This window comes from Bison bison, unplaced genomic scaffold (assembly GCF_000754665.1).
Source record: "Bison bison bison isolate TAMUID 2011002044 unplaced genomic scaffold, Bison_UMD1.0 scf7180017864068, whole genome shotgun sequence".
NCBI classification, from domain to species: Eukaryota; Metazoa; Chordata; class Mammalia; order Artiodactyla; family Bovidae; genus Bison; species Bison bison.
Window position 1 is genome coordinate 4,557,245 of NW_011494640.1, and position 12,408 is coordinate 4,569,652.

General features: G+C 44.1%; 1 protein-coding gene across 6 annotated transcripts in view; it reads right to left on the reverse strand.

Annotated features, from left to right (window-relative positions):
• ARMC9 (armadillo repeat containing 9) overlaps nt 1-9,432 on the reverse strand; it is a 180,668-nt gene extending 171,236 nt beyond the window's left edge. For 4 of the 6 annotated variants that reach the window (XM_010836969.1, XM_010836968.1, XM_010836965.1 and 1 more), the window contains exons 1-3: nt 9,362-9,432; nt 7,526-7,613; nt 2,986-3,111 (exon numbers count right to left, since the gene is read on the reverse strand). In XM_010836969.1, coding sequence (XP_010835271.1) covers nt 2,986-3,111; nt 7,526-7,576 — 177 coding nt within the window. In that variant the 5' untranslated portion in view covers nt 7,577-7,613; nt 9,362-9,432. Of the gene's footprint in view, nt 1-2,985; nt 3,112-7,525; nt 7,614-8,146; nt 8,275-9,060; nt 9,335-9,361 lie in introns of those variants that run through there. The other 2 variants (XM_010836966.1, XM_010836967.1) reach the window with 2 other exon arrangements.
• Between the last annotated feature and the right edge of the window lie 2,976 nt (nt 9,433-12,408).

Genomic DNA, 12,408 nt, shown 5'->3' on the forward strand with positions numbered 1-12,408 from the left:
TACAAGACATGCCAGTTCGATCCCTGGGTCGGGAAGATCCCCTGGAGGAGGAAATGGCAACCTACTCCAGTATTCTTGCCTGGGAAATCCCATGGGCAGAGGAGCCTGGCGGGCTTCAGTCCATGGGGTCGCAAAGAGCGGGACACTACTGAGTACGCATGCTTGCCTTCAGGACCAAGAGAGCTTCCTGCTGTGTTTTCCTTTTTGTATCAAATGCCCACAATACCCAGACCTCCATTTTGGGCTCAACTGCAGGAACTTTTTTCAGAGTTTTCTGATTTTTTTTTTTTTTTTTCAGATTTTCTGTAGAATCTCCAGTTTCCCCATCCTTCACCACCATTACTTACCACCATTATTGGGTCACTGTTCTTTCATGCTTTTAATAGTTTTACATTTTTTTCTGTAATTTTTTTTTAAGGTAAAATATTCTATTTGTTTATAATCAAGCTTTTTTAACATAAGATAGAAACCTACAGAGAACAGGGCTGCTGTGTTTGGTTTTCCTTAAGTCAGAAACATTCTCTGATAAGGAGTCTTCCGACATGAACCCTACAAAAATGTTCTCTGTATCATGTGACCGAGAACAATGGTCTCTGAATATTACCTCACTCAGGAAGGGACTGGCTTACACTGGAAAGAAACTCAGAAGTTTTCAAAATAAGCCCCACAGTGAAATTCTACCTCTTCAAAACTGGCCTCTTTGGGGGGACCTGGCCAGAGGATCCCATGTTCTTGTCACTTCCTAATACAAAGGTGAGAGGGACGTGCTGCTGGGGCCTGGCCCCGCCCCAGGCTCAAGTCTGCTGAGCCCTGAGCAATCCCTGCTGACCACCCAGGGGAGGACTCTCCCTCGAGGTCCAGGAACTGTGTACAGACTCTTGAGGGTGTCTTAAAGCCTGGAGTCAAGTGTTTTCTTAACATGGTTTGGCAAAGTATGCCTACGCATCACATGGCCCATTTACAGTTTATTCTAGACTCTGCATTTGTAGACCTGGGACCACAAACCTTTGCTGTGCCATGACACTCCCAATTTATAAACCATAGTCTGAACCTGGAAATGGTCCCTGCGTAGGGCACCCGAAGCTGGTGTTCTGTGACAACCTGGAGGGATGGGGTGCAGAGAGAGGTAGGAGGGGTTTTAGGATGGAGGGGACACGCGTATGCCTATTGCTGACTCATAATGATGTATGGCAAAAACCATCACAATATTGTAAAGTAATTATCCTTCAAGAAAAATTTAAAAATAAATAAATTTTTAAAAAATGACCCCTGAATTTAAAATAATATCTACACATAAAGCAATCCGACTCAATGGACATGAATTTGCGCACACTCCACGAGATAGTGGAGGACAGAAGCGCCTGGTTGTACTGCAGTCCATGGAGTCAGACACAGCTTAGTGATAACAAATAGAACAATCCAGTGTGATAACTCATAGGGGTCACAAAAAATATTAACTTCTCTAATGTAAAGTGTGATCTCAGCCACAATTACCAAGATCAGAAAATTACACACCACCAATAATCACCCATACATACAGGTTCTTAAAGAACTGTAATTAAGGAAATTTTGTCTACTGAGGGCCACTGACACTTGGCAAGTATCACTAAGCCACCGCTCCAGGTATTTTTGTTTGGGAAATCTATAAAGGCGGGACATAGCTGTTTACTGAATGGGCAGAAAAGACAGGCTTCTCACAATCAGAAAGTTTCAAGACCTTTCAAGTTAAGTAGCCTCTGTTTGCATGTCTAATGATGACCAGACTCTCTTCTCCTGCTCTGAAGTCTGCTCTGGGGTTGGGAGGAAGCCTCAGGCTGCCCGGTGCAGCACTGGCAGAGCAGCCCGTGTCTGAAGTGGTGCAGGCTCGGCACCCAGATGCCCAAGGCCTGGAGGGGTGCTGGGCAGGGCATAGCCCCACTCCAACTCCCTGGGCCACTTCAACAGTGTCCCTGCTCGGTGGTACCCATGCCAGGTCATGGGGGAGTCAGGCTGTGGCCTGACCTCCAGCAACTCGGTGGGACTCTCAAACCAAGTCTCTGATTTTTCTTGGAAGTATGTATATTGAAACAAATTTATTAAAATAATCAAATCATGTTTTATGGGTTACCAATGGAAATTCTGATTTGTTTAATATTGACTTAGCCTCACTCCATGTAGTGTTTAGGAAAATGAACAAGAGAGTTATGAGAGGATAAAATTTGTAAATTCCAAAAAATAAAAATATTATCAGGCAAAGCTGAAACAAGCTGCCTCAGGAAATGGTATGTTCTCTTGTCATGGGTTGTACTTGAGGTGAACCAATTCCTTACCTAGAACATTTTGAACGGGACGCAGAATCAAATGACTGAAATGACTTTTTGTTTTTGGCCGCACACGTGGAATCTTAGTTCCCTGATGAAGGACTGAACCTGTGCCCCTTGTACTGGGGGCACAGAGTCTTAACCACCTGACCACCAGGGAAGTCCTTGAAATGAAGACTTTCAAGGTCTTTTCTGATCCCGCTGCAGCCCAGCGCCAGGGGCTCCCAGCCACCCAGGCCTTCCTTTGACAGGGTGCTGCCCTGTATATGGCTCTTGCCCACTTCGATCTCCCCAAACTAGATGGCAAGCACCCTGAGGGCCGATATTTTGTTTTATTTTGTTCACCATAGTGTCCCCAGTACTTAGAATTAACCTAAACTTCCTCAGGGTGGAGATCACATTTGTCTCTGTTTCTAAGCATTGCGTGGTTTCTTCTTCCTACCAAGAAATATGTATGGAAAAACCTTGTGTTGCCATTCATTTTCTAGGTCAGTCAAGAAAGGATGTGAAATCTCTCCAGAGATTTGAAGATGATATCACCCGTTTATCCATAAACATCGGCACAGTCTAACAAGTTGCTCTGCCCAGGTCCCCAGAAATGATTCCAACATTCTCTAATGGTGACGTATTTTAGAAGTTGGGAGCATCTTGATTACATACGAAAATCAAAAAAGTAAAATGTTACCTGGAATTTCAATGATTTGGGGTCCCTTAAAGAGCCACATGTAGATTTAGATAATGGTTTTCCTTTTATTTTGCATTCTTTCAAAAATGTTTTCAAGGTGTCTTCAAATTCAGCAAAATCTAAATACTGTAAAAAAAAAAAAAGCATAAATGAGCATACATTTCTCTGTTCTAACATCAACAAAGTGACTGTCTTTGATGTAATTGTATCAGCTCAATATTATCACAAATATATAATGGGATTAATTAACTGTCATCTTTGGAGAAGTAATGTGGGATCAGGAATTTACTTATTGATATACATACTAAAGGCCTAGAAAGACAGTATCATAGAAAATATTCATTTCAGTTCAGTTCAGTCACTCAGTGATGTCTGACTCTTTGCGACCCCATAGACTGCAGCATGCCAGGCCTCCTTGTCCATCTCTAACTCCCAGAGCTTGCTCAAACTCAAGTCCATCGAGTCGGTGATGCCGTCTAACCATCTCATCTTCTGTTGTCCCCTTCTCCTCCTGCCTTCAATTTTCCCAGCATCAGGGTTGTTACCAATGAGTCAGTTCTTCGCATCAGGTGGCCAAAGTATTGGAGCTTCAGCTTCAGCATCAGTCCCTCCAATGAATATTTGGGACTGATTTCCTTAAGATTGACTGGTTTGATCTCCTTGCAGTCTAAGGGACTCTCAAAAGTCTTCTCCAACAACACAGTTCAGAAGCATCAATTCTTTGGTGCTCAGCTTTCTTTATGGTCCAACTCTCACATCCATACATGACTACTGGAAAAACCATAGCTTTGACTAGACAGACCTTTGTTGGTAAAGTAATGTCTCTGCTTTTTAATATGCTGTCTAGGTTTGACATAGTTTTTCTTCCAAGGAGCAAGAGTCTTTTACTTTCATGGCTGCAGGCACCATCTGCAGTGATTTTGGAGCCCAAGAAAATGAAGTCTCTCACTGTTTCCATTGTTTCCCCATCTATTTGCTATGAAGTGATGGGACCAGATGCCATGATCTTAGTTTTTTGAATGTTGAGTTTTAAACCAGCTTTTTCACTCTCCTCTTTCACTTTAATCAAGAGGCTCTTCAATTCCTCTTTGCTTTCTGCCATGAGTGGTGTCATCTGCATATCTGAGGTTATTGATATTTCTCCTGTCAATCTTGATTCCAGCTTGTGCTTCATCCGGCCTGGCATTTGTCACGATGTACTCTGCATATAAGTTAAATAAGTAGAGTGACAATATATAGCCTTAATGTACTCCTTTCCCAATTTGGAACCAGTGCGTTGTTCCATGTCCAGTTCTAATTGTTGCTTCTTGTCCTGCATACAGGTTTCTCAGAGGCAGGTAAGGTGGTCTGGTATTCCCATCTCTTTCAGAATTTTCCACAATTTGTTGTGATCCACACAATCAAAGGCTTTAGCATAATCAGTGAAGCAGAAGCAAATGTTCTGGAATTCTCTTGTTTTTCCTATGATCCAATGGATGTTGGCAATTTGATCTCTGGTTCCTCTGCCTTTTCTAAATCCAGCTTCAACATCTGGAAGTTCTCGGTTCATGTACTGTTGAAGACTAGCTTGAAGGATTTTGAGCATTACTTTACTAGTGTGTGAGATGAGTGCAACTGTGTGGTAGTTTGAACATTCTTTGGCATTGCCTTTCTTTGGGACTGGAATGAAAACTGAGCTTTTCCAGTCCTGTGGCCACTGCTGAGTTTTCCAAATTTGCTGGCATACTGAGTGCAGCACTTTCACAGCATCATCTTTTAGGATGCGGAATAGCTCACCTGGCATTCCAGCACTTCCACTAGCTTTGTTCGTAGTGATGCTTCCTAAGGCCCACCTGACTTCACACTCCAGGATGTCTAGCTCTAGGTGAGTGATCACACCCTCGTGGTTATCTGAGTCATGACGATCTTTTTTGTACAGTTCTTCTGTGTATTCTTGCCACTTCTTTTTAATACCTTCTGCTTCCGTTAGGTCCATACCATTTCTGTCCTTTATTGAGCCCATCTTTGCATGAAATGTTCCCTTGGTATCTCTAATTTTCTTGAAGAGATCTCTAGTCTTTCTCATTCTATTGTTTTCCTCTATTTCTTTGCATTGATCACTTAGGGAAGGCTTTCTTATCTCTCCTTGCTATTTTTTGAAACCCTGCATTCAGATGAGTATATCTTTCCTTTTCTCCTTTGCCTTTCACTTCTCTTCTTTTCTCAGTGATTTGTAAAGCCTCCTCAGACAACCATTTTGCCTTTTTGCATTTCTTCTTCCTGGGGATGGTTTTGATCACCAGCTCCTGTACAATGTCACTAACCTCCATCCATAGTTCTTCAGGCACTCTGTCTATTAGATCTAATACCTTGAATCTATTTGTTGTTTCCACTGTATAATCGTAAGGGATTTGATTTAGGTCATACCTGAATGGGATAGTGGTTTTCCCTACTTTATTCAATTTAAGTCTGAATTTGGCAATAAGGAGTTCATGATCTGAGCCACAGTCAGCCCCCAGTCTTGTTTTTGCTGACTGTATAAAGGTTTTGTTTTGTTTGAGCCCTTCAAGTGGCTCTGGAGGGTATGGGGTTTGATTCTAAATGTGATTTCACCCCTCCTACCATCTTGTTAGGGCTTCTCCTTTGTCCTTGGACATTGGGTATCTTTTTTTGGTGGGATCCAACATTCTCCTGTTGATGGCTGTTCAGTGGTTAGTTTCTCACAGGAGAAGATGAGCATACATCCTTCTATTCTGCCATCTTGTGATCAGAGGAGAAAATGTTCATTTACATAAAATAAATGTGCTTTTAGAAGGAAAATGTGAGTTGTAAGATTCATTATAATTATTCATAGAAAATAAAATGAAAAAAAGAAACAAGAAAAGAATATGTGCAGCAGCCTGAAAAAAGCAAAAGTGATTGGGAGAAGGCTTGATGGCTTTGGGTCTAGTAGGTCACTGGGAATTTGTTACCTGCAACAGGGATTAGAAATAATGCCTGTCCCTAAGAAGAAAGGTAAGTCATTAAACCTGGGAAACACCATCTGTGATCTTCAAGTAGGGCACTAAGGATCACCCTCCGTCTTTAAACATCATGGACAGAAGAGCCTGGCTACAGTCCATGGGGTGGCAAAGAGTCAGACAGGACTGAGCATACACACACACACACACACACATACATACATACACACACACAGGGTGGCAAAAAGTCAGACAGGACTGAGCGTACACACACACACACACACACACACACACAGAGCTTCATGTTAGTGACACAGACTACTACTGCTGCTCTCCACTTCTCTGCCCATCTCCTCAGTTTGTGGCAGCCACACTTTTCTGTTTCCACTTCCTCTAACTCTGGCTATTTCTCCGGGCCCTGTCCACCACCCTCTGCTGTGACGCCTCTGAAAATTTATTCATGATCACACCAAATTTCAAAGCTGCATCCCTCAGGTGGATGCCTCATTCCTGCTCCATGGTCATGTCTCTCATGTGTGACTAAATGCCTAACGGACACTCAGTCACACTCCAAAACAGCAGCAACCATTGCTTTAGCATCGACTCTATGCCGGTCCCCTGATAAAAGTAGCTATTGTTGTTTAGTCGCTAGGTGGTGTCTGATTCTTTGTGACCCCATGGACTGTAGCCTGCCAGGCTCCTTTGTCCATGGGATTTCCCAGGCAAGAATACTGGAGTGGGTTGTTATTTCCTTTTCAAGGGGATCTTCCCGACCCAGGGACCAAACCCATGTCTCCTGATTGGCAAGTGGATTCTTTACTGCAGAATCACCTGGGAAGCCGGCTAAAAGCTGTAGAGAATATCAAAAAGCATAAGGCGTAGGCCTATCCTTCAAAAACTTTCAGTGTGGGGCACATAAAGGTCCATTAATAGGCAACAAGTTAACTAGATGATGACGCAGCCACTCAGTGAAATACTCTACAGTATTCAGAAGTCTGAGGCAGAACATAGGAAGATGTTTATACTGTATGACTGTTGACAGATAAAAGGCAAGCTACAGGGAGAGAAATTCAAGAGGGAGGGGACATCTATGGTTAATTCATGCTGATGTATGACAGAAATCAAACCAATATTGTAAAGCAATTATCAATCAATTAAAAATAAATGAATTTTTTAAAAAGGTAAGCTACAGAACAATGTGCATGGTATCACTACATTTTGTAAAATAAACTATTTAGTCATGTGAATATATTTTGAATATTCAAAGGAAAAAAAGTCTAGAAATGTAATATACTAAACCATTAATAGTGGTCACTACAGGAGCAGAGTAAGAGAATTCACTGTTTACACTTCTATACTGTTTGAATCTTTTACCACGAGCATGTATTGCTTGTATAACTTTCTTTAAAGGAAGTCTAAAAAGCAGCTCTAAGATTTCAGCTTATTATGAACACACTGAAAATTATAAAATGGAAAATAGGTAACAGTAATGTAATGATATAAACATTACAAGGCATCATAGAATTTGTTGCATTGTAAAACACAAGCGTTGCAAGTTTTCAAGATCTCTTTCTCTGTGACCTGTGTTTTGTGAAACATACCTCTTTCACTAGTCCAAGTAATTCTGATTCATGAGCCAGAACGTCTACCATATTGAACAGATACTGTTAATTCTCACAGCAAAAATCTCTGCAAGGCAAAAACATAAAACAAAGGCTTTCATTTCAATCATCTGTGAATTAACAAAAGAGAGCTGTAGGGGACTTCCCTGGTGGTACAGTGGATGAGTATCCACCTGCCAATATAGGGGACCCAGGTTCCATCTCTGGTCTGGGAAGATTCCACATGCCGCACGGAACAACTAAGCCCACAAGCCACAGCTGCTGCAGCCCACGCACCCTGGACTCCAGAGGCCACAACTACTAAGCCTGAGTGCTGCAACTGCTGAGGCCCGCGTGCCCAGAGCCTGTGCAACAAGAGAAGCCGCCAAAATGAGAAGCCTGAGCACCACAACAAAGAGAAGCTCCTGCGTCCTCGACCAGAGAAAAGCCTGCGCAGCAATGAAGACCCAGCAGAATCAAAAATACATAATAATAACTTTTTTAAAAAACAGGTAGCTGTAGTGGGCAGAATAATGGCCCCCAAAGTTGCCTGTGTCTTAATCCCCAGAATGGGTGAATACGTGATGTTGCTTAGAAGGGGGGAATCAAGCTTATTCCTACCTCAGGGCCTTTGCACATATTGTTCTCTCTGCATGCAACACTTTTTCCCTTTCTTTCTTCACCTGGATGACCTCTGTGCTTAATAAACATCACTTTGTCAGAGAAGTTCTTCACGACCATCATCTGAATAAGATTCTGTTATGATCATCTCTCAGTGAACATGAGCCATCATTGGGTGTTCTATTACCCTGACATTCTTAAAAAGTACAGAATTTTTTGTACACCTTTATATCATAATAGGCTCACTTACTGAGGACTTATCATAAGCCAGGCAATGTGCAAAATGCTTCACATTTAATTTTCACAATAAACCTGAACAATGAATATGATTTATACTCTTCTTTTCAGATGAGGCAACTGAGGCCCAGGGAGGGTGAGGTGTTCCCTAGAACTCAACTAATAAGTGACAAAGTGGAAATTTAAATCCACACTGATATTAACCACTACAGTATTACCCCAAAGTTTGGACCATCTGAATTAGAATCCCCTGGGATGCTTGTGCAAATGAAAACTCCTAGCATCACTCTGATCTTACTGAACATAATGTCCAGAAACTACTTTAAACAATCTCTCCCGATGACTTTTATGCACGTTCCAAGTTTGAGAAGCACAGCTTTACTTTATGCAAAAACTAGAGAAAATTTCTTCAGTCACTTTTGAGGGTTGCAGGGGCAGCTTCCGAATTTCTATATGATAAGGATTTAGGGCCTACGAGCTAGTTGAATAAAGGTAAGACTAAAGCATTTGTCTGGAGGAGGAATTTGCATAGCAAGCATCCTGTTTTTGCTTAGATTGGAACAAATCTGGACTTAACCTAGGTGCCTGGGGAGAGGGGTTGGCTGATGGATAACGTAAGGGATGGATCTAAAAGCCCCAGGCCACCCTCCCGTGCCCCCACTACCCAACTGGACGACCTGGAGCCCCCTTTGTCCGGCTCACTGGAGCAAAGATCGGGGACTACTTGTGGCAAGCTGCTGGCCTGTCCTCGGGATGTCCGAGCAGCCGCCTCAGGCCCGCGCCAGAAAAAAAGTCCAGGACAGCAAGCGGAAAGTCGGGGCATCCGGCTGCGGCTGCTGAGTTGGCGCATCGGGGTCTTCCTCTGGGAAGGGGGCTCAGCAGAGCTGCGGCCCTCGGGCCCATCACTACTCCTCCCCGCCCGGGGACGGCGGGCTCTGAGATCGCCCGGCCCTGTCGGGGCGGGGAGGACGCACTTACCTGCTCCTCCGTAGCGGACGCACGCGCCTACCCGGCCCGGCCTCCACGTCTCCAGCCGTCGCCCCGGCAACCACCGCCGCCAGCCTGGCATCACGTGGAGCAGAGCAGCCAATCACGGGGCGTGACCTGTGCGGAGCATCCTGGGAAGAAAGGCGGAGCCTGGGAGCCTACGCTCCGAAGCTTACAGGCGTCGGAAGTGAAGTTGGAACTCGCGGAGCGGTGACGGCTGCGGATGTCGCGCTGCAGAGCCAAGTTACCCGTCCTCCTTTCCACAGTTTCCCATTGGCTCATTTCCACAAATATTGTGCCTGGCCCTGCGGATAAGCCCAATCAGGGTGGGAAATAAACTGGCAAGAGATTGCAGTGTGGTGTGAGTGGAAATAGATGGGCGTCGTTATTCCCATTCCAGAGGAGCCGCCTTCAGTTCAGTTCTGTTCAGTTGCTCTGTCGTGTCCAACTCTGCGACCCCATGGACTGCAGCACTCCAGGCCTCCCTGTCCATCGCCAACTCCTGGAGTTTACTCAAACTCATGTCCACTGAGTCGGTGATGCCATCCAACCATCTCTTCCTCTATCGTCCCCTTCTCTTCCTGCCTTCAATCTTTCCCAGCATCAGGATCTTTGCAAATAAGTCAGTTATTTGTATCAGGTGGCCAAGGTATTGGAGTTTCAGCTTCAGCATCAGTCCTTCCAATGAATATTCAGGACTGATTTTCTTTAGGATAGATTGGTGGGATCTTGCAGTCCAAGGGACTCTCAAGAGTCTTCTCCAACACCACAATTCAAGAGCATAGATTCTTTGTCGCTCAGCTTTCTTTATAGTCCAACAATCACATCCATACATGACTACTAGGAAAACCATAGCCTTGACTAGACGGATCTTTGTTGGCAAAGTAATGTCTCTGCTTTTTAATATGCTGTCTAGGTTGGTCATAACTTTTCTTCCAAGGAACAAGTTTCTTTTAATTTCATGGCTGCAGTCACCATCTGCAGTGATTTTGGAGCTGCCTCGGAACCAAAAATGTAGCCCAAGATCTGCCTTAAAGCTCCAGGCACTAGAATTCCACCCCACTGCAGCAGTTTCCAGGAATTTAGAGAAACTGTTTTTTCCCCATGTGAAATGTAGGTTTGTAAAAATGAAACAGGATCACACATCTTCCCTCACCTTGCACATGGTGCTTTTGAATTGAAGTTCACCAGCACTGAAGAAGCACCTGTGAGTCTCTCTCTGGGCTGGATGCTGGGGAGGTGGCCGGAGATGGAGAAAATCCCTCCCCTCCAGGCACTGCGGGCCAGATCTCGCATGTGTACATCCCCAAGAAGGTGGAGACCACCCAGGCCAGAGACAGGGAAAAAGGCGTGGAGAAGGTAAATGAGCCTGCCTTTGAAGAAGCCCTGAGATGGTCTGTTGTCATCTCCCCAGGACCCAGGCTTGCCAGTGTTCTCTTGGGTTCTGAGATTGTTTTCAAAGTAAAGGTTGTATTTAGCAGGAAGAGACACCCCTCCTGGTAATATGAATTGAAAATAAATCTCTCTGTTCATGATGAAAGTTAATATTTATTATCAGCTTACTCTGTTCTGGGGTTGCCAGACAAAATACAGGACAACCAATTAAGCTTTAATTTCTGGTGAGTTTTTAGTATAAGTGTATCCCCAATATTGCCTTGTTTAATTGTGCATACAGGACATTATATTGTCTTGTATTTTCATTTGCTAAATATGGCAACCCTATTTCCTTGCATTGTTCTGTTAAGAAGGCTTTCTTATCTTTTCTTGCAGGGAAATAGAGGAAAATAACAGAATGGGAAGGATAGAGATCTCCAAGAAAATTGGAGATACCAAAGGAACATTTCATGCAAAGATGGGCACAATAAAGGACAGAAATGGTAAGGACCTAACAGAAGCAGAAGAGATTAAAAGGTGGCAACTAGTGGGAAAGAACCTGCCTGCCAATGCGGGAGATGTAAGAGATGCAGGTTCAATCCCTGGGTCTGGAAGATCCTGTGGAAGAGAACATGGCAAACCACTGCAATATTCTTGCCCAGAGAATCCGATGTCAGAGGAGCCTGGCAGGCCCAGTCCATAGGGTCATAAAGAGTCGGACACAACTGAAGCAACTTTGCACTCACGCAAGAATACACAGAAGAACTATACCACGTGGACTCTGAACCAAGCAGACAGGTGGCTCTGAAGTTCCCATGAAACAGTAGGATCCTATGGTCCTTGACGGCCCCCTCCCCGCCTCCATGTCCTCTGCCTGCCTTTTGTCTGTGGAAAACTTCAATCAAAGAATAAGTTTAATCAGAGAAATGAGAACATGTGAAAACAAAGGAAAATAGGCAAAGGAGACCAAATAATACTAATGTAGTCATTAAGCATAGTCAAGGACCTTTAGTTCTTTCTCAAGGGCTATATATAATATTCGGAGCCATATTCTGTGAGCTGTATTATAGATAACAGAACACCAGGTGGAGAAGTTAACTACATGATGACCAGACTATACCTGGGACAGGAGCTGCCACAGTTCTGAGAATTGGCCCCAAAGAATTGGGAACAAATGGACCCTGGAACATGAAGATTAACTGTACCTAAAACAGCCAAGATCATATTGGTCAGATCACTGATGACCAATTTGAAGATGACTGTTAGAGATGACTGTGCTGTTTCTGTATGTCTATAAAAGCTCCTGCCTGTTGGGAGTATCAGGGAGTCTGCCTTTGGACAGATATCTGCCCTGAATTAAAGCAAACTTTCCTTTCCATCAGCCTGGCCTGTTTATTGGCATTTGAATGGCGAGCAGCCAGAGCCCACACACTTCAGAGCCACCTGTCTTCTTTGCTCAGAGTCCACGTAGAAATAGAAGAACTGGGTCTTGGGTCTCCCAAGAGCTGCTTGGTTTCTTGGAAGGAGAGCACAGCCGGGTGGGAATGTACATCCCCCCAGGAGAGCTGTCTATAGGCAGGGGAGCAGGGAAGTAGGAAAATGGGGGAGACCAGAGCATCCACCCTGGCCTCAAGTGCTGTCCTTCCTCGCCCTGACCCAGGGGT